The sequence below is a fragment of the Oculina patagonica genome, chromosome 4 (assembly GCF_052425735.1).
Source record: "Oculina patagonica isolate OP01 chromosome 4, crgOcupat, whole genome shotgun sequence".
In the NCBI taxonomy this organism is placed as follows: domain Eukaryota; kingdom Metazoa; phylum Cnidaria; class Anthozoa; order Scleractinia; family Oculinidae; genus Oculina; species Oculina patagonica.
In genome coordinates this window covers 22,524,239-22,550,813 of record NC_135761.1, presented here as the reverse complement: position 1 = coordinate 22,550,813, position 26,575 = coordinate 22,524,239, and the positions used below count along the sequence as shown (strand labels likewise).

Below are 26,575 nucleotides of genomic sequence, written 5' to 3'. Positions count from 1 at the left end.
CTCTCCAACCCGAGAGTCTTTTGATTACCACATCTCTTTAAACTGCTAATACTTCTTGTTTAACTAACGATTTAGGACTAAGGCTAAGTAAGCCACCCAACAGTGTAAGTGCAAAGGAAAAACAAACTCTTACTTTTAGTGGAACATTAATTTTCAGGATTTGTAGCGATTAACTTTAAAGCACAAGCTCTTCATCATAATCTACTAAACTGCTAAATCAGCATGTTTTTTGGCTAGGGTAACAAAAACATTGCGAACGTTTAACAACTCTAAAGCAAAAAAAGAAGGTTTTGTGAAGCAAAAGATTTGCGATAGTTAAGGGGCCTGCGTCATCAAGTACTGGTCTTTAACCATGAGAGTAAAAAAAATTGGAAGGTTTGCTCAATTTATGAAAAAAACTTAATGGACTTGAACTAAATGACAGAATGCAATTTCCTGCTGAAGTTATCCCATAACATGGAATTCTAAGCCAAGAGTTTGCATTTGTTCAGAACTAGTGTAATGTGATAGCAAGTGCTATTTGTTTTCCATAAATTTTGTTTACTTTTATTCAAATCATTTAAAATTGATAACAGTGCCCCTTTAACAAAACATCAAATCTCTTTCTTTTTTCAAAACATGTTAGCTTTTAGTTTTGCTTGCCTAGCCTTTTCTTTAACATGTATTTCATTACTTTTTACAATCACCATCAACTGATTTTTTTTTTCATGAACAAAGGCATCGTTTATGATGCCTTTGAACACAATAGCTAAAACTAAAACGCCCTGCTACCAAGCAGTCGAAGTTCCCTAAAACGGAAACGAGCTTTGCAGCTGAAGTCTGCTAAAATATAAATACTTCCTTCCATACAAGGGGGGACGCCCCCCCCCCCCCCCCAAAAAAAAACCCCCTGGGATACAATCATGTTAAATTAATACTTAATCTATTTTTAAAGGTTGAAATTGGACAGGTACATTAGCAATACTACTTCCGTTGACAACCTTGTCCATCTAACTTAAATCTGCGAGAATGAGTTGCGGGTGAAGAGTAAATAAAGGGTGAGTATATGAGAAAAGTATGCACATCGCCTTGTGTGTGCCCCCAGAACTCATCCCATATTTATTCTCCTGCCTGCTAATGTGGAATAGACACTTATTTATTAAGTACTTCCATTTTTGTGTTATTTTGGTGGAATAAATTTTAGATGGAATAATTTTGTCTTCCTGAAAGTGATGAAATTTAAGCACAATTGAAATGGAAACCTTACTGTATTTGTTTTTGACAACACACATGAAACAAAATCAGCAGAAATCCTACATTTAGAATACTGTCAGTAGAATGATCCTAGGAACAACCCTACACGCACTAATATTATCCACAATTTACAAAAACAAGTAAACAGAATTTTTTTAAAAAAATCTTCATTTGATGGAATTCATCTACAGCCTAAAATAATATAGCTTTCTGCTAAGGTCACAATGTTAAAAGAGCCTTAAATCAACCTGATAAAATGATAAAAATGTTTTGTTGGTACCTGTATATATAAGTCACTAGCTAAGCATAGATTGCAAATACTTTTTTTGCTGAATCATCATCACCCTATTTAAATAAAGGCTTTACTGTACTCCGCTTTAGGTGACTACATACTAGATACCATTTCAAAGAATATGGCACGGATACACCATAGATATACCAAATAGTTAATATTTAGTTTCGATCACTATATTTAAGGTAACCTTCCTTCACTCACTCACTGACACACCATGAAAGGGAAAGTTAAGTTAAAAAAGATCAAGAATTTCTACTTGACATGACTAGAAAATAATGCTAATAAAACCTCTACTTAACAATAATACATGTATGTATGCCAACACAGTGTTATTATTGATCAATGGTAAAAAGGAAGAAAATTATTTTATGTCAGCTTGATAACAATGGAAAAATTGGACAATGCAGTGTGAATTTGTGGTCATCATTTTAAAATCTTTGAGATTTTTCAGATGGGTTGACCTTGATTCATTTCCCATGATTAATTTAACAATAGATTTACAATAGAGACAAATGTATCACTGATTTCACAACAGGACTATCTTGAAGCAGAGGCTTGCCGTTCCTCTATCATGCTGGTTAATTTCCTCTGTAAAACCTCTTCTGAACGTGATAGCTTGGCAGGAGGCTGGCTACTGTTGTTGTCCAACAGAAGAGCTCTCTTACGGCTTGTCTCTCCTGCACCTTGCTTCAGCATGTGGTTGATGTCCCGGAGTTTCTGTGAAGAAAACCGTAGGGTGTTAAAATATTTTCAACAATACAGATATTAAGCAATTATTGGATGAAGTTGAGCATGATAATAAAAAATTATCGTGAATTATCGAAACCGAGGTCTTCGGCTTCGGCAGATAACACAGACATGAGGACTTGTTTTTGTTGTTATCTGGGTGTTTTTAAAATCTTTATTCTTGATCAAAACTTTCAATTCCTCTTCAGAAACAGAGGCGAATCGCTCAGCCATATTTTCAAAAGTTTGACAGCACTACACGGACGAGGGGCTTGGAAACTAGGCAGACTTTGAACTCGACATGATTATGTTATCATGTCAAGTTCACATGCTACTGTATATTGACTGAATACCCTCGACCAATCACATGTTTCAAAGTAATTCTAATGTATAATAATATGGCTTACCAGCATGGTAAAGAAGACATTAAAAATTAGAAGATTTTTTAGGGATCGGAAGGGGTAGGTAAGGGTCTTAAGAGAGCTTTTATGAATGATAAAGATTCCTTGATATAAATAACTTACTTCTGCTGGGCTTTCTTTGAAGCAATACAACAATCTTGTTGTTGGTGTCATTGAAACTCCTAAAGGCAGAAGAACAAAAAATATTTTGAACTTTAATAATTGTTTTGTTGTTTTAAAATAGTACATGTAGCATTCTTTGACATTACCTACAAAACACCTCTTTATACATAATTTGAGTGTACTCTTTTCCAAAACAATTCCAGGAATGCTTGCCTCCAATTTTTTTTACCTTTAAAAGTCCTTACGTTTCCAGGTTCCATATGAACCTGGTTGCAGAATTATGAGCACAATATGTGTTCATTCATTGATATTCATTAATGTACCATGATTAAAATTATCCAATTACAACTTACCGTTCTTGTGTGGAGATATGTACACTGGGTGTCGGGTGGAGACTTTGCGTCTTGGTGAATGTGCTTGATTTTTCATCACAGGAAGAGGAGATAGTGGAGGAGAGTCCAGCTAAAGAAGAAAAACAGTAGCTCAACAACAAAAATCTTTAAAATTTTTTTGCTAGATTGGGATACATTATCTTTAACTATCAACTTTTTTTATTTTTATTTTATTTATTTATTTTGCCACACAAACAAAAAATATAATTATGAAAAAATAGATAATACAAAATAAATATACAAGATAATAATTAATATACAGGACTACAATATAATATAAGATTAGAAAAAAATGGCGAGAGAACCTAATAAAAAACCACGGGGCTTGTAAGCTTAGGTTCCCTCACAAGAAAAACAGATGACTAGTTCAGGTACTGAAGTAATGACAAGATTTGATAGAAGACGGAGTTAATAGTTATCAATAATATATGCTTTAAGCTTTTATTTTAAAAGATGCCAGTGATGAAGAGCTTGAAATTTCAGGTGGAAGTGAATTAAAAAATTTAGGACCTTGAAAGAATACGGAGAATTGTCGGATATTTGTTCTACATAATGGTAGACGAAAGGAGTTTGCATGCCTGGTATTATAACTTGCACTTAATTTACACTTGGTAAGGAGGAAACAAGGGCCTAACATTATTCTGCAAACTAGAAACTACTAACTTCGGCTTGAAAGTCTGGGTTGATTTCTGTCCCTTTCATTTTAGGAAAAGTTACAGGAAGTTAATGAAAAAAAAGAAAGAGAGAAGTCAACATTGCCAAATGTTCATTATTAATATGTTACCATCTCTGTCAGTAACACTTACCACTCTGTCTCCAGCTGAGAACTTGAGGGCAAAATTTTTCACTCTTTTGATAAAGACCTAAAAAATATAAACCCATGAAGCCTTTTGCTTCAGCTATAAAACAATAGAAGTACGGTAACAACAAATAGTGGACTCAGTGCGCCACTGTAAAACATAAACAGAATGACCATTACTCTCACAAATTTTAGTGGTTTCATAAAAACGGGGTTGTTGCAAGGACCTTAAAATCCAAAATAATGTGTTCGGTCCCAAATATGCAGACACCTAGAAACTTCTTATCAACAGACAGTCTTATACTTTCTACACAATTTTGTAAAAACCTGACAACTGTTTTAGCAAACCTTTTCCTATTTTTTAACAACAAGATCTCTAATTCAAATCTAGCTATATCTTCACAGGATAAATGCTATTCACCTTATTGTAGAACTCAATAAGATCTCCCCTTTCACCATCAATGTTCGGACTGTTTTCAGTGCTGCTGGATCCAGACGTAGACACACTTGTTGGAGGGGGTGTAGAAGGCACAGTACTTGCGCTCCTCACTGGGCTGGCCCTCGCACTATTGGAGCCTTGAACTGGGCTGGCAGGTCCACTACTACCAGGCTCACTTTTAATGCCTGTTATCAAAACGCCACTATAAGTCTCGCAATTGCTGTTTTTCTTCTATATAAAGGTTCAAAGGGAGTTTTGGGAGGTGCAGTGGCTTAATGGTACCTGCCATAGACTCAGAATTGGGGTTTACCTCGGTGTAAGAACCTGTGATATTTTTCTTTGTTTTGGAGCTTTTGTTTTCCTGCTCTGTATTGTTTTTGACGCCCTTTGTTGCTTCGTTCGTTCTTTGTTTTACGTTACCGGTGAGTTTCACAGCTTCTTGCACCGAGGATGAGCCCAGAATTGAGCCATCTGGGTTGGAGCCCTGGCCGGGACACTGAGTTGTGTTCTTGGGCGGAAGGCGTGGTGGCCTAATGGTTAGTGGCCTAGACTCCAGATCGAGTGATCCGGGTTTGAGCCCTGGGGGGGGGGGGGGGGGATGGACTACTATCCAATCCAGGGGGAAGTAGAAATACTCCTAGTCACTTCATACCTAGGCTTGTATGCAGACTTTACCTTTATCAAAGATTTTAAGGAAAAGTCCATCATGCAAATGGAGTTTATCCTGGTTTCTCTAGCAACCACAGGGGAGTTTTAATTGCTTCATGCTATGAAAACCATAATTAAGCACCAGCCTTTTAAGCCACCTGGGCCTGAAGACTGAATTGTGAGCAGTAATTTTCTCGTTCTCAATAAACAGATCCAATTTCAAATCTAACCTCTTGCTCCTCCATCACTTCCACTGCTGCCAAGAGGTGCCCGTCTTCTTCCTCTGAGAAGCACACTTCTGTAAACCTTTGTGGGTTAGAGGAAAAGAAGAATTTAGACATGCAAGTCTGAAAGGTGGATTAGGAAATGGTTTACGTTTACTGTTACAACAAAAGAACCTTACATGGCTAACAGCTTGAGGCTGAGTGCGATAACACTTCATTATGTTCTGGAATGAGAGATCTGCATTTGTAACCTGAAAAAAATTAAAAAATCATGTCAGAGAGGGCTAAAATTAAATAATGCTTACTTTTTTTCTGAAACTGAAAAATGTTGATGTTCATTCTTTTTATTTTATAATAGCTTGGAAAACATACATCGCAACACAAAACCAAGAACGTCCAGTCTCACCTCCCAAAAATAGTCGCCTATTAAATCACGTACACCCCTTTTCCTATGTCAGTGAGCATGACTCAACTCAATGCTTTCATAGTAGTGTGATTTCATTTCATTGAAACTACTGTACTTGTAGATTGAACAATAATTTTCAGAAAGAGGAACGTTCCATGGAAATTCCGATAGTTCAGTGCATTGCAGATCATTATATACAAAGAACAAATGGAGCAACGTTACATTACTGACGCTTAGAATGTTAGTACATCTGCTTTGCCTCTGCTCATTATCAGAACAGAGATCTTATGAAATGGAACAGTACAGTTGCTATAGGCAACAGGGAACGAGCAAACAGTCACTGAACAGACCTGTTCACAAGCAAGGTTGCCAAAAATAATGCTTACTATTGTTTGGTGGATCATCACATTAACTTAAGGACGTTCGCGCTAATTGTTTATGCGCATCCCTACTGCGCACGTAATTCATGTCGCAACGCCATGCCACGTCATACTTTGAGCACACGTGCTAAGTAAAATTCCTAAGAACATATAGGGTGGGTTGCAGTTTTGCTAACTTCGCTTGCAATTTGCTCTCTTAAATGATCGGTGACCCCTACTTTTTTCTTAGCGGATCACTTTTGTTAATTAATATCTACGTTTTGGGAGAAAATGAAAAAAATCTATCGAGTGGAAAATTGATTTTATGTCACACTGACAGTTTGAATTCCACTTTTGAACTTTCTTTTTGCCGTACGACAGTTTCAATTGCGTTTTCCCAGGGTTTAGTTTTACTAGAAAAATGAAAAAAGTAGGAATTATTTACACAACAGACACACTTCTACAAAATGTGACTAAGATCGTTAGCCTTCGTTTATTTCATCTTCGTTATTTTAAACTATAAACCCTGTAAACCATGCTGAATTACGTGCGCCAATTTTTCAAAATCAGGGTAGTCTTCCACACGCTTTCTCTCTGAAACGAAGTCGGTGACCCCAACTTTTTTTGCATTGTGTAGTTCCAGAAAATATCCATAACCCCACCACGGAAGGCTTTTTGTTTTGCACCCCCCTCCCCCCAGGAATTTCCATTCCAGAGGGTCTGTGAGGACCCCCCTACCCCCCAGGAATTTCCAATATTTTTAAACACCCCTTTGAAAATTCGAAATTGCTTCGTTCTTTAAAACGTAGGACGACTGTAACAATCTAGTTGTATCCTTAGCATTGGGACACTAAATAAAGTCGGCAGAAACGTTTAATACGTGCGTGATCTTCACTTGTAAATAAGAAATCACTTGTAAATAAGAAATCTGTGTGCAAACATGTAGCTTCAAAACTTCATTCAACGCCGCTAGAATAATTTTTTAATTTGTTAAAAGCCTGGACCTTTTTATTTCTTTCACTGTTAGTCATTAATTTACTAGAAGATATGTTACAATTTCTGCGAAGTGTTGTTTCAGAATTTGCCGATATCTCAAGTAATTCCTGTCATGTATGCAAAATATCAAGTCTCACGCACGCAACGATTTAGCGGTCAAAAACGAATAACGACCTCTCAAAAGGATTCATTTAAAATTATTTTAATTACAAGATCATTTTAAGTATAAACACTGGAGCACAAGTTTTACAATTTTGAAACTCGCTGGAATGTTTATCGACAACGTAAATTATTTATACTTAAATACGTAAAGTAGGAGATCATTCCTTCTTTCTAATTATCAGTTTTACCATTATTGCTTTGCACTTAGCGAAGTCTGCTAACGTTTCTTCTCTTTCAAATAGATAATGTAAGAAGTCATGGTGTTTTACGTACCACGGAAGTCCAATGTAACGGGAAGACAAGTCGAATTGGCAACTGAACCTTATTAAGTTGAAATAATTTGAAATGACATGTACGGCAACAAGAAGCCGCTACAAACATAACCAAAGTTAATCATGAACAATGAGTGTTCCATTCTCCTTGAATGTCGTTCATAACAAATTATCAAGTTTATGGAAAGTTCGCCGGCAACATTTTTTGTATGAACAAACATGGCGATTTCGTGTGCAGCATGACTTTGCATGTGTTCACGTGACTCCTTTGTTTTCCGATGTCGTCATCCTAACTGTGTTGTAGGCCCGTTTCAAATATCGTGCTAACTGCCGCGCCAAACTCGCTTGTGAAATTTCGCCGAATTTAAAAGCTGTTGCAAAACGAATTTACTCCAAACAGAAGGTAATGAAATTACAAATGAAGTACAAAATTACCCCAGACAGAACGTGTTTATATTGCAATTGAGTTTGGCACGACCTAGTTTTACGACGTTTGGAATGGACCCTACCTGATATTTTTTAATTTTGCAGGCAGCTATCAGAGATTTCACGGGGAACTTGGTTGAAAGGAAAAACAGTAATTGCAACTGAAACCCTTCGCACAGAATAATTTACAAGCTTTCTCTTCCATTCCTCCTTATCAAGCAAAGTTTCAAATTTAACCGACAATAACTGCTATCATTTCAGAGTCAGTTTCATGTCCTACATGTTCATATTGGACGAATAATCCTATCCACAATGGCAGTAGTTGCATCAAGCCGGTAAACTGAGCGGTCCTTGAAGTAGAAAATGTACAGTTCATCGCTCTCATCATTGAAGCGCTGGACTTCTCCCTTATACCACCCTGGTTCCCAGTTGGTACCCTCCAGATCTTTCTCGGTCCACAAAACCTCCACTTGTTTTCCGGTTAGAAAGTTTTCTCTTTCCTCTTCCTCTCCTTGTTCTAGAAATTTCACTGGGCGCCTCTTTTTTCTTTCTGGTCGTGTGTTAACATTACCACTGGGGGTTTCTATTTTTGCCTGGATTTTACGCTTTTCCCTGTTTGATTTGACATTGCAGTTCTTCTCCAATTCACCAACTTTTTGCAGTGACTTTTCTTCTTCTTCAGTAAGGATGGCTTTGAAGATTGCAACGGCCTTTTCTACACCTCGTTGTTGGTTTTTATGTTGGAGTAACGGCAACCTTGGTTTTAATGTTTCCCTGAGGCATGATGTTCTGGTGGTACTCGTATTTTCCTGACCAACAGCAAATTTTCTTTTGCGATGAATGGATTTCATACTTAGCTCTTCTTGGGTTTTCCATATCTTCATCGCTGTCTCTATGATGTGCAGTAAGCACAAACGTTCCCTGGAAAAGGCTGCTTCCGGATAGCCACCCTTTAGAAGACCTACCCTTATGATAAGTTCTTCTTTTGTGCCCACTTCTAGAACGTGGTGTTTTCTTAAAATGGCCCGTAGCTGAGCCGCTGACAGTTTAATCAGTCCTGCACTGGAGTTTGGTATGGATTCGATGCTGCCATCATAAAGGTCAGTTTCTTGCAGGCTTGCAACCTCGTCATCCTTGTTTTCCTTGTGTTCAACAATGCGTTGAACTAGCTCGTGCTTTTTGCCATAAGCAAATAAACCGGCGTCTCTGCACATGGTGCCCAGAGTTTCCTTACTCTCTCGATAAAGAGAATGCTTCTTCCATGTTTCTCTTTTGATGTCCTCGTCTTTTTGCTCTTCCAGTTTCTTCACCATCATGCTGTAGTAAGTTGCCACTTCTTCAGGAGACACCCAAGCGAGGAAAGCGATGGAACTCATTTCCTCTTGTGAAGGTGTCTTCCGCACTCTAAAGCACATTTCAAGGATCTTTTCTGGCAAAAAAATACCTGGACACTCATCCCATGGTCCCACTGGGAAATCCCTTCGCTCTTCGTAACTCAAATAATGCAGCTCTCCGACCTTTTCCCATTGTTTAAAATCTGGCAAAGGCTGACGGTCGAAACGTTCAAGTGCTTTTCCCCCTCGCCAGCATTCATCTTCGCGGAATATAGAACAACTGTAATTGTCAGAAAAGGCAGTTGCTGGAGCGGTAAGTGAAATATAATCTTCCCCATAAGTGCTGGTAAAATTCTTTTTAACGCCCCAGACATTTTCTAGATAGTTTAACATTTCACATTGGGCGGCTCTATAACTGGTCCTATCTTCCTTTTTCCTGTGCTCGGATAACAGACTGAACGATTTCAGCTCATCTTCATCTTTAAAAATGAATTTGTCTTCGTTCCCAATTCCCCGAAAACACTTAATTGTCTCTTTGTTGAAAACCCCCTTCCCGATGCAGCCAATTACTTCTTGAGCCATGGACTCCATGTTTTCAAGGTGTTCTTCGCTTCCAGGAGATGCAGTCTTGTGTACAGGAGTCGAAGAGAATGGTCCATGGTCTGAAAGCACTTTGTTCTCAACGGTGTGCACACGTTCGACAAAGTTTCTTTTACTTAAATATTCAGCAAATGATCTTTGTGTAACCTTATCAAGATCAAGGAACTTAAGAAGCCGAACCAGTAACATTTTAACCAGCAAATTGCCGGGTGCTTCGGATGGTCCGTTATCTACGATAAGCGTCACAGCCGTTCCAGTTCTTGTGACGTTAATGACAACATCCGTTTGCGGAATAAAAATATTTGCGTCGTTTATTTCAGGCTCGGTCCTTATGTCCATAAACAGATGAGTCATAGGGGTTACTGCATTCACACGCGATTGATCAAAAGTATGATCCGGCGTTTCAAAATTTCGCCAGGTTTTTCCTGGCTTGAGAACTGGGGCAATGTCTCCACAGACGATACATTTGGCATCTTTTGAGTCTAGAAAGAAACAATTGGGGTTTTCTGCAGCTGAATCAACAAGATAATTTACGTGAGACGAAGTCCAGTGGGCATTAAGAGGATGAACTTTCTCGGCCGTGTTTGGGGCCTTATGCAGCGATACATTAGCATTAATGTTTCTTCCATGGTGGTGTCGTTTAGCTTGCATAGTGCCCTTTTTGTAGTTGTTTGTGTAGGTGTATAAACAGGACGTTGAGATGGTAAATCCAGGGTTTATGGTGTTTAACATTTCCTGCACGTAACGCATGACAGTGGCATTGTCAGCTGCTTTGAAAAGTTTTGTATCGATAAGTCTAGGATCCGCTTGTAAGCCACCACCTCCTCGAAGTATTCTGTCCCCCTCGCCAAATGCAAACTCAATAAAACTAGAAAGCTCAGGAAACTCCTCACACTTCAGCTTGCGTCCTCTTCCCTCGGCAACTGTTTTCATTTCCTCTTGTTTTCTTGGCTTTAATCTTCGTTCGAAGTGGGTATGCTGTTGAGAAACAGTCATGTCATTTCTCACGGTATGTGAGGTGACTTTCAGCTCATTAAATTGTTTCAACTTTGCATCCAATGTAGCTTTATGCCCACTCACGCTTCCCATAAACTGTTTTCCTTTCATTGAAACGACATTTGAAACACTTGTTATTTTAGCAATAACCGCCTCTAATAAATCCCGATCTCTTTTACTGTCCATATATTGTAAAATGTCACTAAACTGATCCTTAAGTTTTGACTGTACAACATCGTTCATAGAACCGTCTTTAACCCTCGTCAACGCAGTGTTAACAGCTTCTACAACCTTCGAAATGTCCTTCTCGTTTCCTTCCACGATTAGCGCCTTTCGATCGATATATATTTGAACAATGTTTAGTCGCTTTGATAGCTTTTCATAAGTGTCGATGGGACAAAAGTTCATAGCTTCTTTGCCTCCGAGAAGGGATACCTTACTTTTCCGGTAAATTTCAGCAGCCTTAGAGGTCTCTAAAAGAGCACTTTTTTTTAATTCCTCCGCAACATCAATAAGTGCTTGCAGTTCAGCCTTTCTTTTCTTATTTTTGCAGAACGCAAGTTCGACTTTAATGTTTTCGATGTTTTGATCCAGCGATCCATCTACTCTGTTTCTTTGCATGCCGATGAGTTTTTCATTTTCACTAACAACTGGTAATTGTTCGCGCTGTCTAGTTCTTTTTACATTCTTGTTTGCTTTTTTGTTTTGGCCTGCATAAAAACGTCGAGACGCGCCAGGAAATGGCAAAGCAGAACGATCTTCGATGAACTGTGTCGCAGCAGCTGATGGAAAATTATCCTCACTATCTACGTCATTTTTCATTTCGTTTTTCATCTTCTCCAGGTTATCTTGCTTTCTTTGGACGTCTTCCTGGCTCTCAGTTTGCTTGCTTTTTCTCTGCTCTGTTCCTGTTTTTGCGTTTTTAGAGTTGTTGACGCCCACTTTCGTTTCGATGGGGTTTTGTTTTTCGTTTTTTCGGTTCTCTGTCCCATTGCACTCCTCCAACTGGCTCTCAGTTTGCTTGCTTTTTCTCTGCTCTGTTCCGGTTTTTGCGTTTTTAGAGTTGTTGACGCCCACTTTCGTTTCGATGGGGTTTTGTTTTTCGTTTTTTCGGTTCTCTGTCCCATTGCACTCCTCCAACTGGCTCTCAGTTTGCTTGCTTTTTCTCTGCTCTGTTCCGGTTTTTGCGTTTTTAGAGTTGTTGACGCCCACTTTCGTTTTGATGGGGTTTTGTTTTTCGTTTTTTCGGTTCTCTGTCCCATTGCACTCCTCCAACTGGCTCTCAGTTTGCTTGCTTTTTCTCTGCTCTGTTCCGGTTTTTGCGTTTTTAGAGTTGTTGACGCCCACTTTCGTTTCGATTGGGTTTTGTTTTTCGTTTTTTCGGTTCTCTGTCCCATTGCACTCCTCCAGCTGGCTTTCACAGTCATCGACGACCAGTTTCGTTTTAATGGGGTTGTGTTTTTCGCTCTTTCGGTTTTCCGTACCATTGCATTCCTTAGTCAGGTTTGCTGAACTATCTTCAGTCTTGTTCTTTGCATCTTTGCACTCCGGCGCTGGTATTCCGTTTGCAATATTTTTCTGTGGAAATGCCTGGCTCTCTTGCTTGCCTGCTTTATCTTTTGTAATTGCAGAATTGCATCTAGTATACTGCCTCTTTGCATTTTCATCGCTTACTTTTGATTTCTTGTTGTCTTGTTTTTCAGTTCCCTTTCTCTCATTTGGTCTTTTCGACCGCCGTTTTCTTGTCACAACACGCCATGCATTTAAATTTTGTTCCTCTCCTGTTGTTATCGTACTTCTGGCAGCTTTGCTGTGCCCTTGCAGAGATTCATTGTTCCTTTTAAATAAAGGGACGAAATGATTCACAACAAACTCCTTAGATCTATCAGGCCAACCTCTTGTATTAGTCCACATGATTCTCACAACAGTACAGTCTGTACCAGTAGAACTATGTCTGGGATGGAAAACGTTCTGGTACACTGGTAAAAGTCTGTCGTTCTGATTAGGGTAAACTGTTTCAATAGGAACCCCAAGCACGCTCGCAAGGGCCATAATTTGCAGAGTTCCACTGTAGGACCAATTATTGGATGTTCTCATGATTTCGTTGTTGAATGCCGCTTCAAAGCCGTGCTTTTGATAAACATCGGACGAGCTTGATTCAAAACAAGTGAGATCGCACAGGGTTTCCACCGACATAACACCCGGGCCATTTTTTCCTTGGTAAGTAACACGAGTGTTGACTAAAACAGGATGATTTCTGTAGAAATCTCTGTTGTTGGCAAGCTCAAAACACGTGCGTAATCGAAGCTCAACGGCCAGGCTTTCATTTTGACAAAGAGCCAAGCTAGCAGAATGAAACAAACAGTTACCATCTCCTGTTGAACGTATTGGAACATAACATAGATCTAAATTTGAAGGGATGATGCGGCGAGAAATTTCGTCCACTTGACTGAATGCGAATTGACTCGCAGAAAACTCGCTGACTTTAAATGCAGGGTGTTGACACCATCTTCTTTCCATTTGCTCACATGTTAAACAGAATTTGCTGAAGTCGTTGCAGCTAGCTGTCAGGCATCTAAGGTCTTGAAGAGCCATTTTTAAAAGAACTAATCAGAGTGAAATAATTTCCTCGCGTTGTCTACCGTAATGATCTGCTTCGTTTATCCCCGACTCAGCACTATGTATAAATTATACGCGCGATCTTGACACTTTGTTAATTAGTGATTTTTTTGGTGAGAAAAATCTTTACAGACAAAGCAGTTGTTGTTCATAGTGTGCATGAGAAATTATATTAGTCACTCCCGCAATTAATCCCGCCAGTTACGCAGGCTATTTTTACCACCGACACACAAAGAGATGGCAGATTTTCGCACTTACTAAATGTTATAGAAAACCGCTTGGGAACGTGTCACTTCCGTTCTTGTTTTGTCTCAACATAAATGAATAAATTAGAAGCAATCCATTGCATAACTTTTACCCAAATATCAGTCTTCCGTTGCTGCTTGGTAAATGATCATGTCAGATCTACTTGTTTATGTCAACGAGGCCGTTTCTTGTTCAGTAATCTTCGATAATTCAGAGGTAACTTTAGAAGAGTTTCGCCACGAAATCTTAGATACGCAAGTTGACGATGTTTTGGCATTTCCCTACAAGTTCACAAGAACTGTCAACATGAAACGTGTTGTTGTGGGTCTAAAACAAGAAAAGATCCTTAAGTTAAAGCAATGTTTAGAAGAGTCAGACGAAGGTCAAGGCGCCGTTCACTTAGTTCGCGAGGAAATGCTCACGAAGAACGCAGAACAGCCCAAAGTCCAAGAGCCAAGTCTTCCAAGTACTTCACAAGACGACGAGCCTTATAAAAAGAAAGCGAAGGTTTCTCGCCAGCCCACGCTGATGGACATGTTTTCACCAAATCGTTTGTCAGTTTCATCGGAGCCTTACTCAGCGGCCAGAGCAAGGAAAGTCAAGATTTTTAGCGCGGAAGAAATCGAAGACAGCCAGGGATTGAAGAAAACATACAGACAATTCTGGAACAACAAAGCAGAGGAGCTTTGTAAGATCAGTGCTCTGAGAACCTTCAAGCCGGGAGAGATTCAAGGGGCAATAAATGTCGCCTGGATAATAAAGAAAACAGAATATCTAAAGGATGAATTGGAGGAGATTGACAAGAAGATCAACGACAAATGCCCTGTTGATATTTTAAGAAAGTTTCAGCTCTCTGCGAAGACATTAGAAAAAAATCGGGAACGCGTGGAAACAGCTTCGACATCCCTGCGAGATCTCCAGCAAGAACTGACACGGGCCAGGCAAGAATATATTGATAGCAGCAAGTCTAACCGTCAAGCGGCATCAGTCAAAGTGGATAAACTCGAAAACGACCTCCAATCACAGCTGACTGAGATGCGTAAAGCACAGGACGCTTTAAGGAAAGCAATAGATACCCGAAGAAGGCTGTTGAATCAACTTCATACGACTCAACAAAGTGATAACGAAGAAGTCAGTGATGACAGTGCTGATGGTGAATGAACTCAGTTGATGACTACAATGAGACATTTTACAATTATTAATACAAAGTGCATATTTTGCAATTACAGTAAAAGGTTTAGTTTTTTCGGCAAATTTTTCCGTTTTGTTCTGAAGTAAATATTACATAAAAACTGAAACTGTGTAGCAGTACTAGATCGGCAAGCAGACATAAAACTCGTAGTTACTTTTTATTATAGTCTTCACCTTTTCCCTGAATGATAGAACTAGTTACAGTCAGTTTTACTAGCTGGGCAGAGCGCGGACACTAGCGCAAAGCGTGAGGGCGAGCGTAAAGCGCGAACTGCATAACAAATGACTTGTCTTTTTTCTGAGGGTTCCCCGCCGATCGTCATGATAATTGAAAAAGTTTAATAAACGATAAAAATATTTGATCTATTGAACATTTCTGTTGTTCTTGTGTTTAAGATAAAACTTTCCGTAAATTAGTAGTCGTTCGGTCTCCCTGGCAAACGATACCCGAACCTCACTGAATTTGAGCTAGTTTGCTGCTTAGCAAAGCCATTTTTCAAACAGGCGACACCAAGAAGGAGACTGTTACAGTCTTTGGCGCATTTTTACTTACTCTAGTAAGTAGTAGCAAAGACCTTGTTTTAGAACTTTTAATTTGACGTGACAGACGAACTCGAGAAATACGCCTCAAGCAAGAAAACATACGACTTCCGGTTCCTGTCCGTGGCTTATCGTCTCAAAGCGAAAAGAAAAAATAGCATAATACCAGCGAGGCAAACGTCAAGGTATTAGTAACCTGTGTAAAATTGCTTGTAACAGATTACTACCGCCAATAAAAACACTTAACCTATCAATTTAACTAAAAGTTTAGCGAAAAGCGTCGATACTCATGGACCGGAAGTCGAAAACTCAACGTGTCAGACGAAACTAGGAGTCTGGTGACGAGTCTCTCCTGTTTGTCCGCCATTTTGAGTTCCAGATAAACATCGCCATTGCACATCGTTCTTCTGGAGATTGTACCGCTAGCTAACTTAAAGAGAAAACAGAAAAAATTAAAGCTTATGTATTAACCTCATCTCAATAATCGGGAGCAATGATTTTTGTTTGAAAACAACGTAGGTAAGTATGATTTTCTACTTCGGATCGATAGCACGTTGCTTTTAGTACTTTGTTAGTGGTTCGTCACCCTTTGGAAGATGTAGCTTCACAAGAACCCCCCGACCCCTCGGAAATTACGGCCTTTGAACCCCCCTCCCCCCTCGGAATTTCCAGTGGCCTTCCGTGGGGGGGTCATGGATATTTTCTGGAACTACACATTTCTGACACAAGTAACTCATTATCTGACCACAGGAAAAAAAATTAAAGAAATCTATCGAGTAGAAAATTTTTGCGTGAACGTCCTTAATTGTCCAAACCACTTAGCAGAGTACTTATCAAGCATAAAGGATGAAGACCCCCAGACTGTACATAAAAACAGAAAAGCAAGATTTCTGGTTTAAAAAAATCAGCATTATTTAGACCTTCTAAGAAAACATAATTATTACCTTGCCCATGACGTATATTGAACACATCAATATCTGATCAATATGCCTGTCTTTCATCAACTCCGTCATGTTCATCAATGTATGCTCAAAGCATGTCCACATCCTACAAAGAAGAATGGGTTACCAATGCAATTTCAGTGTCAAAATTTTATTTTCCTCAAAATATCACTACAAAGTCAAGTGATAGATAACAAGAATAAAGCAAATAATCAGCAGCAGAAGGATTTTGATGTATCATTTAATTCTCCAAACAAATACTATGGTCAATGTATAGAGACAAGAAAAGAGAATTTGTATGTGGGCTTACTTTACACGGAGCTCCTCCTGGACATCAAGTTTGGAGCAAAGATCTCTGAGGCGAACACTTGACAGATGATAAAGCTGTGAATAAACAAGAGAGAGAGTTCATTTACAACACAGTAGAAACTCATCATTTGCAGTCTTTACATTAGAACTCCAGCTGCACAGGTAGACAAAGGTCACCAGAATAAAGAATTTGATCACTAAAGGGAGAATTTGAGTTACCTTTCTGAAGAACAGTGCCAAGGAGCCGGTCTTTTTCGGTTTACTCGGAGTCGGAGCCTTTGTCTTGGGTGTAGTTGGTGCCAATGTTGACCTCACAGGACTTGATGTTGGTGATGCCATGGCGTTGCTAGGAGCCAAAACACTACCAGCCTGCGGTGATGTCACTTGCACAGTAGTTGATGTGCTTGGCAACACTACAGCTTGAGCAACGCCATTTACAATATAACCACCACTAGTACCTGGCGCTGGTGTAATAATCACTGAAACAGGATAAAAAAGGTTGACTGTTCTTAAACTGATCTTCAAATAAATTTCTTGATAAAGTAATCCACCTTGTCAGTGTATTTAATATCAAGCTGAAAATAGTAAATAAATTATTTTTACAATTAACTACTGTATTTCTTTCAACACCATTCCGCACACAGTTGTAAATGAGAAAAGAATGTTTCATCAAGGTGATATGTTTCCCATACTTCAACTTCAAGATTTCCTTTGCTTTCAGCACTCGCTGATTACAGTTGTCAACAAAATTAATGGCAATAAAAGTAATTGGTTTGCAAAACAAATGTACTTAGAATAGGTGTAGCTCTGAGTTAATAAGCTAATTGAACTTTATTCTTACAGAAATTATAAACTGTCAGAAAAGTAATATTATTTGCTTTGTACAGTTGACGTTCTGGCCCCAACCCTGTAAGTGGACATTGGGACCAGACAAGTGTCCATTAGTGAAGCTTTGACTGTATATTTTTACACTTACACGTTGGGGCATTCCTTGCAGCAGCCTGTCTTGTTGTAGGTGACAAAGTCACAGGCCGTGCACTCTGAGCAGAAGGAGAGCTGCTGAAGAGATTACGTCGTGCACCGCTGCTTGGGGTGACTGGTGAACTGAACACCTCATGGGCTGACGGAGAGCTGGGTAACTGTAGGACTGCAAAACGAAATGGGTAGAGAGTAAAATCCCTGATCAATTTGAAGGTTACAATGTTATTTTTGAATGAATAGCCAAGCAACTAAGTTTGAATGATAGTAACTGATTTTGCTAAATTAATGTTATGGCTCTTCAATTCACATTAAATCACTACCACCTAGAGCATAGCAGGGATGGTGCCTCCCACCAATGTGGCCTGAGTTTAATTACCGGACCCGGCATCTATGTAAGTTGAGTGTGTGGTTGGTTCTGTTCCCTGCTTTGAGGGTTTTTCTCTGGGTTCTCTGGTTTTCCTCCCTCCACAAAAAACCAACACTTCTAAATTCCAATTCCATCGGAAATCCAAGGGCCACAGTTTTGTTATTTGCAAGACTATTACGTGCTACCCTCGTAAAATAAAGACGATTTATTTATTTATTTAAAACTGCCTCCACCCCTCACCTCTCCGAGCAGCTCCCTCCTCTCCACAAATTCTCTGAACACGAGGATGGATAATGGGCGAGGCCAGTAGGTTTTGTGTGGTGTGTGTAGCTTCTGTCTGGTAGGGCAGAGAAACATCTTCACATGACGGAACAGAGCCAGCTTGTTGGATTGACAACCAAAGAGGGGAATCGTGGCTCCATGCCAGGCATTCCAGAATCTGCTCCTCAATCTAGTTTACAAGCAAAAGAAGTTTACAACATTTTAGTACCTTTTATTCTGTTTTTGAATACCACCGTGATTGAAGCTCTTATACCTGTTTAAATGTCCTATGTAAGCAGGCGAGCCAATGTGAAACTTACATGATTGAGATGCTTGACAACATCTCTCGACAGGCCATCTTCGGCTTTAATGAATACTTCAATAACTCTCAAGAAGTAGTATGGACTGATGTCAAAGATTTCTATGATCCATGGAAAAGTCCTAACAAAGCAATAGAAACACAAAGTAATTTTTGGTGCAATAATCCAAAGCAGGTGAACTTTCACCACACATTCTTCACAGAATCAAGGGTTAACAATAAGGGAGCCTACCTTTGAGAGTTGTAAGAGAAAATGATAATTTCCAAACAACAGGCCATCAAGGAACTATGAAAGATGTCCTGCTCCAACAAACTCTGTAAAGAGAATTGTAAAGGTAAGGTTAAGTCTACATTTGAGCCTAGTGGCCAACCAGGTTGGAGCTTTTCCCGGTTTCTGTAGCATAAAACCACTAGGAGTATTTCTACTCCCCCCCCCCACCCCTGGATGGAATGCTAGTCCATTGCAGGGTTCTCTCAGCATTAAATTCGCTGGTACTCATTCATAGACCTGGGTGAAGAGAGGCACAATGAGAGTAAAGTGTCTTGCCCAAGAACAGTGCGGTGTCCCAGCCAGGGCTCGAAGATGGACCTCTCGTGGACCCCTCAATCTGGAGTCCAGCACACTATCCGTTAGACCACCGTGCCTCCCATAGCTTACTCTAGCTCTTTCCTTTTACATTCCAATGCCAATACATTGTAAAGGAGAAGATACATCAACATCATTAACCATAGGATAACAAATTCTTATAACTAGCAGAAAAGGAAATGCATGGTAAGCTGCTAATTGTGAGGGTCACCCACATAATTTTAATTTACTTACAGTTAAATCAAGGTGTCCTTGAAGCCTCTTCTGTTCCTGTAAAGTTATACTTTCAAGAACCTGTTAACAAAACCAAAGACAAAATTACTTATTGCCAGTAATTCACATCTGTTAGACAAAGACCAAATTTCTAGAGTTGACATACCTTGTAGTACAAAATCTCTGCAAGCTTCAATCTCTTTGTAGCAAACTCTCTTGTTGAGCAGGGAGACTTAGGCCGATCGGGAGATGGCTGCAAGGAAAAGCAAGTTGTGATATGAGTGACAGATATGTGAAGTGGAATCTGGCATTGTATGAACTGTTAAAAAGTTGTCACTAAACAACGGTATTGTAGCATCCAATAGCAATCAAACTTAGTCAGAATTCATTTTCAATCAGTATTTACCTGTACATACTCCCTTAGGAAAGTCTCGCCAAGTGTTCCAACTCGACTCTCGATAGCTTCCTGAGGATTTCTACTGCACTGACTACAAAAAAAAAAAATACACAAGTAAATTTAAAGTAGGAAAGAAGACAATGATCATATTGGCAAACTCACTGTTAACTTCTTCCTCTACTGAAGTAACAAGGGAGATTGGAGGGGAAGGGAAGGTCAGTGTCTGGTGTAAGAATGACTTTTTGAACCAAGTTTATTTACTTACGAGAATATTTTCAGGAGTCGATCGCTTGGTCCTGCCTTCAATCCTGACAGGAGAGCTTGCAGTCTGCTGACTGATTGGGTTGCTGTGGATACAGGGGTTATCCTGCAAAATGAGAATAAATAAGGCAATCAGACCAGAATACATCATGTTACTTACCAACTTCTGAGAAAGTTGCATTAAAAGTACTTCTTGGTTAAATTTTTTATTTATTTATTGGCACTTAAGCCAAGATTTACTACATAAATAAGTTAAGTTGGCTTTAGTGAATGATGGGCATTTTACAAGGCATCTTACTTAGGATCTTTCTCTTTCAAATATCGTCTTCCAGTCAGTGGAGTTGAGGGTGCAAGACTTTTAGTCTGTGAACAAACAATTAAAACAAGTGAGTCAAGCAAATTTCCTTAGAGTTGGAGCAAAAATAACCTTACTAATACAAGTATGACCTAATTGGGTACATGCTGCTCAAAGGGTGTAATTTTGGAGCAGTCTTAGTTTGAAATGCGGTAATCAATTTTGCTTTTATTAGTTAATATTTGTGGTTTTGACACCAATAAGGGATACTGTACTTTAAAAGAGGATTAGCTTTATTAAATGAAGGAGTCTTTAAACGTAACTGATCTCATCATAAAAATTAAGAAGACTCAAACTTACCCTTGTAAAGTGCTCCTGTAAATTTCTTCTTAGTCCCATCCTAAAGAAATTTATATTAAATTATAATAAATCATTGCTGGTCTATAATATTATGCATCTTATAATTGCTTGCAAAATCAGACAAGATGTTTTCATAGTCATTTAATGTCCCTTTTTTTATCTCGGAATAATAATAATCAATTCTACTTACCTCTGCTGCTCATCCACTTCTGCAAAAGTGTAAGACTTGGCTGGCGTGCCTATTTCAACATGGGCTTCATCATCCAAGAAAATCCTCTCATCAAAATCTCCAACTGATAACACATACTCCTCATATTCTTTATTCACAGATTTACTGATGGACAAAAATAAGCAATCATTAAAGAAATAAGAAGTCACACTTTCAGAAAAACAGGGATTAAATCTATTTTGGATCACAGGGAAACATTAAATGGCCTTACCAGTTTTGTTCAAAGCAGCCTTGATCCAGAATACCTGTTAAGTTTTCCTCATTTCCCTTTAGTGTCTATTGAAACAACATGAATGAAATCATGTTATACGATCACAAAATATAAGTTGATCCCAGACAAGTTAAGCAAGCTGTAACGCCACTTTAGGAGAAGAGGGGGAGAGGGAAGATAAATGCTGGATTTGGGTACTTGTGAGAGAGGAGGCCAGCTAACATTTGTCCATAATAATGGTAAGTGTTGTACACCAAAACACCACAGGATAGTAAAATCAATGTAAGCCTCGCACCTTCTTTTCAAACAGTTGCTTCATGAAGGGCTTCCAGTGATGTTCTTTGATACCTTTAGCCTCCAAGATTATTCCTGTTGAAAGGCAAATCAACATCATTAGCGCACTGATACCAAAACATTGTTACAGCTGCAGCGAGAGGAGCAGGTACTGAGCCAGTGAAAAAACAAATAGGAGTAAAGATGGCCCACCTTGGTGTCTGTTGCATAGCCGTTCAACAATACACGGCACATCAGCTGGCAGCTTGAAATCTCTGTTGCCAAAATCTTGAGGGAGTCCTTTGTAAAGGGAACAAAAAAAAAAACAAGTTTGTGGGCTACAAGTATGAACAATAATTATTCTGACCTTTTATCACCATGAATTCCAAAGGTTTACTCTTGCATGAATGTGAACAGGGCAGAGAGGGTCTGAACTTCCTGCCTCCCTTCCCTTTTACTCCCACTTCAAATATTTTTACTCCTGCCCTGCCCCTTTCCATAGCTGTTCTCTCCCCTTTGTCCCAAATGTATTGCAAAATATAATGAAATGCTGCAAAATTTTACTCGCTTTCTCCTGGTTCCCCCCACCTTAGGAATCCCACTTAACGCCCACCTGTCCCCCTCCACATGATTATTAGGAGCTTACCTTCAAAGTTTGGATTCAGTAATTCCCGACGATTCCTAGTGTACAATGCATTTGAGTACAGGAGGTCCAAGCAACACAGCAACAAGTGATAAGAGTTCACCAAGTCGTCACTGATTGCAGGAAAATTGCCTGTTGATATTAAGAGTGATGACATGTTTATGACTACAAATGCACAGTTTTTAAATTTTATTTTTGGATATATTTGAATTTTTATCAACAACTCCAGTTAAAGTCAATTTCCTAAGCCCTGTGTATAGTACTGAATGATTGACCTCTGCATGCAAAAGTGTTACAAGGATATTTTTTCATCCTGAGTAAGAACATAAATATTAATTTTATTGTCACAGTCAGGGTTATATGCATGCCATCTTCTTTTTTCAAGTAATTGCCGTAAATGCTACCTCATTGAGCTGTACAGCAGTATTCTTGTGCATTTGCCGTCAGTTTTCCCTTGATGTAGAGTCACATGACATTAAACCACAGGAGTTTTGCTGTTCTGAACAAGGTCGAACCTCTGCAGTTTATGTTTAATTTTCGCCTTGGTATTTTTGTTTGAGATTGTTATAAGTCAGAACAACATACAATTATTACAAGTCTTATAGGCAAGGAAGGTTACATAGGACTTGTATACCAGTTTAAGGGAGATTAAAGGATTATGGCAGTTTATTTATGGCAGTATTGACAGTTACAATTGCACCTGTGATCAGATCACACATCAAATGGTTGCTTTATTACTAGGCATTAAAAATTTCAGACCAATTGACCTAAACCTGGTTGTAAAGGCTAACTAGAGGTGGTTGCTTAGAAGAGGATCTGACGATAGTGATCTGACAGGGAAAATTTTGTAAACAGGTAGCTTATGGGGAAGGTCTTTTTTAGGGGGTCGTACATTCTGCTAACCGCCATATTTTGTTTTTCCTTGACTGCAATTAGCATTTGTTTTCTCCTTAAGACCAAAACAGCCATAATTTATTTACCGTAAACTGCCAGAAAAATACAATGTTACTGCAAACCGACACTCAAAATTGGCTTAAACCTCCAAGCCGCCAGGGTATAATAGACACTCTACAGGAGATTGTACGTCATACAGAGAGTTTTGACTGCACTGCTAATGTGACATTCATTTCACAATAAATAGGTTAGACAAGTAGCAGACACTAGTTCTCCTCAACAAAAGAGCAAAGAACAATAACGAAAGACAGCAAGGTTTCAAGATTGGTAATTTAGATCAATCTATACTAATCTGATTGCTTAACTTCTGAATTTCCTTGAGGAAATTAATTCAATTATGTCTATCATCCAAAGGAACTTCAACAAGCAAGATAAACAAGCAAATTTCCTGTTATATGCTGACAGTGTAAAACAAACAAATTGAAAGAAATTAATTATTTGTTGCAAAAACACAGGAAGTTTCCAACAGAGCTTTTGTGTTTGGAGAAAACAGAAAAGACATTAAATTGTACAATTTTCAAAGATCCTACTTACATGTGCATTGCCAAGTGAATTTGAAGTTCTATAATAATTTTTCAGAGTGAGCATGAATGCTTTCAAAGATAGCATCAATGCAAACAAACTGTGACTTAAACTGCTGCTTAAAAACAAATTAACCCCACAGGGGAGCTAGATTCAGCCAAGTCTTTAAAAGGAAACCAAATTCACAACAGAAGCTCTAAACAGAAAACCACTCAATGCAATTTCATGCATGGAAAGCAGAATATTTCTAATTTTTCTACAGTATAGGAAAAAGGTTGATTTAATAAATCCCTGACTGTGTAATGTAAATTTTGTTGCAAAGAGGTCAAGCTTGTAGCAACAAAATTATGTCAAAATGATTGAAGCTAATGTGTCAAGCAATATGGTGCAGATTGATGGTTAGATTTTATCTTCCATAAATTGTACAGTCATAGGCTAGGCATTTAAATTTAGTCTAGACTTGCCTAGGAATGCATCCTCATATTTTAACTTCCTTGCATGCATGCTTTACAATAAAGAAAAGTGGTTTCTAAGGAACAGACTGACCACTAAAAGTCAATTATTGCTAACAGCTTTGTCAAAATAGCTGACCTACAGAACGTGCCTGAACTTGTTGATGCATTGTCACTTGTCAGTGCACTTGAAGCGAGCTGCCTTTCAAATACATCCATCATTCATTGACGGCATGCTGGCGGCCCAAGGATGAGTAAGCACAAACAAAAGAAGGAACAGTTTTTTTTGGCTCAGTTTTACCTCCACATCAGCTCAAATCATGTGGGGTGATCTGGAATAATCCAATCGTGGCCTTGCTTTGTAATTGAATAATCTTGTGCAGTGAACCAAGAACCAACGATACAGACATAGGCCAAACGTTTTATCTCTCTGCCGCACTCAAATTATATGCTTGAAATTTTTCGTTTATTGTTCATTCTGTGCTCAGAGTGCTCAGAGCAATTAGGGACGTAAAATGCCTGAAGCAAAATTATTTTTGGAAGCCACAAAACCCCTCAAATAGTTGTTACGCTCTGTATATTTGCCCATCAAGGGTTATATTAATACTAATGTCACTTGCCAACAATCAAAATATTGTAAGATTTGTGTCAAAGCAGTGTTTACTGAAGGCCAAAAAAATACAGCCAATCAAGAATTCTGCAAATTTTCGCCCTTGCAGCAAACCATCTCCAGCTAAACCATTTTTCCTTCACTGAATACAAGCTTAGACGTAATCAACAAAAATAGTGTACGAAATGAGAGGCATATGACCGCGGCTACGGTTGTGAGATGGATATTGATTACACATCAAGTTCAAATTTCACAAAATTTAGACACCACCCCCAAGACCCTCCAAGGGAATAGAGAAAAATATAAAAGCGTGCTGAATTAAGCGCTTTTAGTGACCTTCAAAAGTGAAAGCACCAAACAGCAAATCTTTTGTTTCCTAGAATGTGTAATTGCGTTTAAAAAATGCTTTCTCGCCTTTTTCCCTACACGCCGGCATACGCTTGTCGGTGCCAAGATCTTTACATTTCCCGACCTGCGATGCATTTATTTCAACGTTTGTTAAGATGTAGTTTTGCACAACTCTTGCCATGAGAGGTTGTTTCGTAAGATTCGTAAAATCGCTGCGAGAAGGACATTGGAGCGAAACTGTCCCATATGATGCAAGGCAAATTTCGCGCCAACAGGAACAAAGCTTAAGATTCGAACCTTTGTTCACCTCCGAAAGTTTGGTAGTAGCAGAGGGATAATTAATTACTTTAGCTTTAAAATAAACAACTGAATTCGCTCTTAAATCGTGTAAGGAGCGAACAGTTTTGCAAGACACTCACCTTTCGCCTGAATATATAATGTCCAACAGAAAGCGAACACATCGCCGACGGAACACGGTTGTTTTCTGTGGAGCATAAAAGAATTCCAAATGATATGAGATCGGTGAATAAGCCACGAGTTACTGATTTGAATATCACATGTTTACAGCTGAGATCTCAACAAAGCCGGTTAAAGGAGAGAAAAGCAGAGAAATAAAAAATATGAAACGAACAACGCTTGTGGAAATTTCAGCGCTACAGCAACAACACGAATAGGCTTACATTTCGATGAGCCAAATCGTCACGTTATTGTTTATACGCCATCGTGAAAACCACGCAAGAAAATTGTGTTTTTACCTGGATTTCCGACCTCTCTGAGTCTTTGTATTTTCCTCCCGTGGATCTTTAAAGATTTCCAGAAAAATTGGCTCATACTTCTTGAAAATTACGGTAGACACATGAAAGTTCCTTTCGAGTAACTCGATTTTCTTTCGAAAGTCTCCCGCGGCATTCGACATGTCCAACCATTTCTTCATTTTACTGAAGAACTGAATGAGGCTGTAGATAAAAGCAAAATCGAAATTATTAACAGGTAAACTCGTGGGCAAAGAAACTGAAATGGGTCAAGATCATAAAAACAACGAAGAAGGCTCACCTCAATTTCGCCGCTCTCAACAATCGCGTCAATGAGACACAATTTCCTTCGACGGTCCCCGAACTGTCGACCGTTGGAACAACACTCTTACGGCAAGCGACGTATAAAGCACATGCCAGCCAGTGTAGACTATCTCCCTGAAAGAAAAAGTGCTTGAAGATTAAAAATATGTCTGCCAAACGAGTCTGATCGCAACAGCAGACCGGTAAACATCGCAGATAGAAGCAACGTTCTATGGAATATTTATACGTACGATTCGAAGCAAACATGTAACGAACGCAAACACGCAGACAGAAGGTACCTCTAAAGTGTAGTTTGTGCTGATTTTCTGATACGAAGACCACGCTTCTTGACTCGTCTCTTCATCCATATTAAGATCACGACACAGATTTTCGAATCGCTCCGAGCTGTTCGCTTCTTCATCGTCGCTAGAACTCGCCATTTTGGTTTGTGTTCCAGCTACCAAACTGTAATCGCAAGCACAAAACCACGAAATGGCGGGAAAATGTGACGAGCGCCAAATATAGCAAGGCGACGAGTGATGTTCGCATGACGACAGCGCG

General features: G+C 39.0%; 1 protein-coding gene across 1 annotated transcript; it reads right to left on the bottom strand.

The window, feature by feature from the left end:
- Positions 1-906: 906 nt before the first annotated feature.
- On the bottom strand, positions 907-26,514 carry LOC144651651 (retinoblastoma-like protein 1). The gene is made up of 29 exons (XM_078511597.1): positions 26,314-26,514; positions 26,013-26,149; positions 25,715-25,915; positions 25,379-25,443; positions 22,077-22,205; positions 21,644-21,730; positions 21,453-21,526; positions 21,158-21,222; positions 20,908-21,051; positions 20,718-20,757; positions 20,361-20,425; positions 20,067-20,168; positions 19,811-19,892; positions 19,571-19,657; positions 19,426-19,485; positions 18,838-18,920; positions 18,607-18,727; positions 18,266-18,476; positions 17,654-17,824; positions 16,897-17,156; positions 16,679-16,752; positions 16,372-16,474; positions 5,460-5,531; positions 5,287-5,362; positions 4,391-4,593; positions 3,977-4,033; positions 3,132-3,240; positions 2,779-2,837; positions 907-2,245 (listed from the first exon to the last, which is right to left on the bottom strand). Exons 1-29 carry the CDS (start codon positions 26,452-26,454, stop codon positions 2,066-2,068), a joined length of 3,258 nt encoding a protein of 1,085 aa, XP_078367723.1. The 5' UTR covers positions 26,455-26,514; the 3' UTR covers positions 907-2,065.
- Between the last annotated feature and the right edge of the window lie 61 nt (positions 26,515-26,575).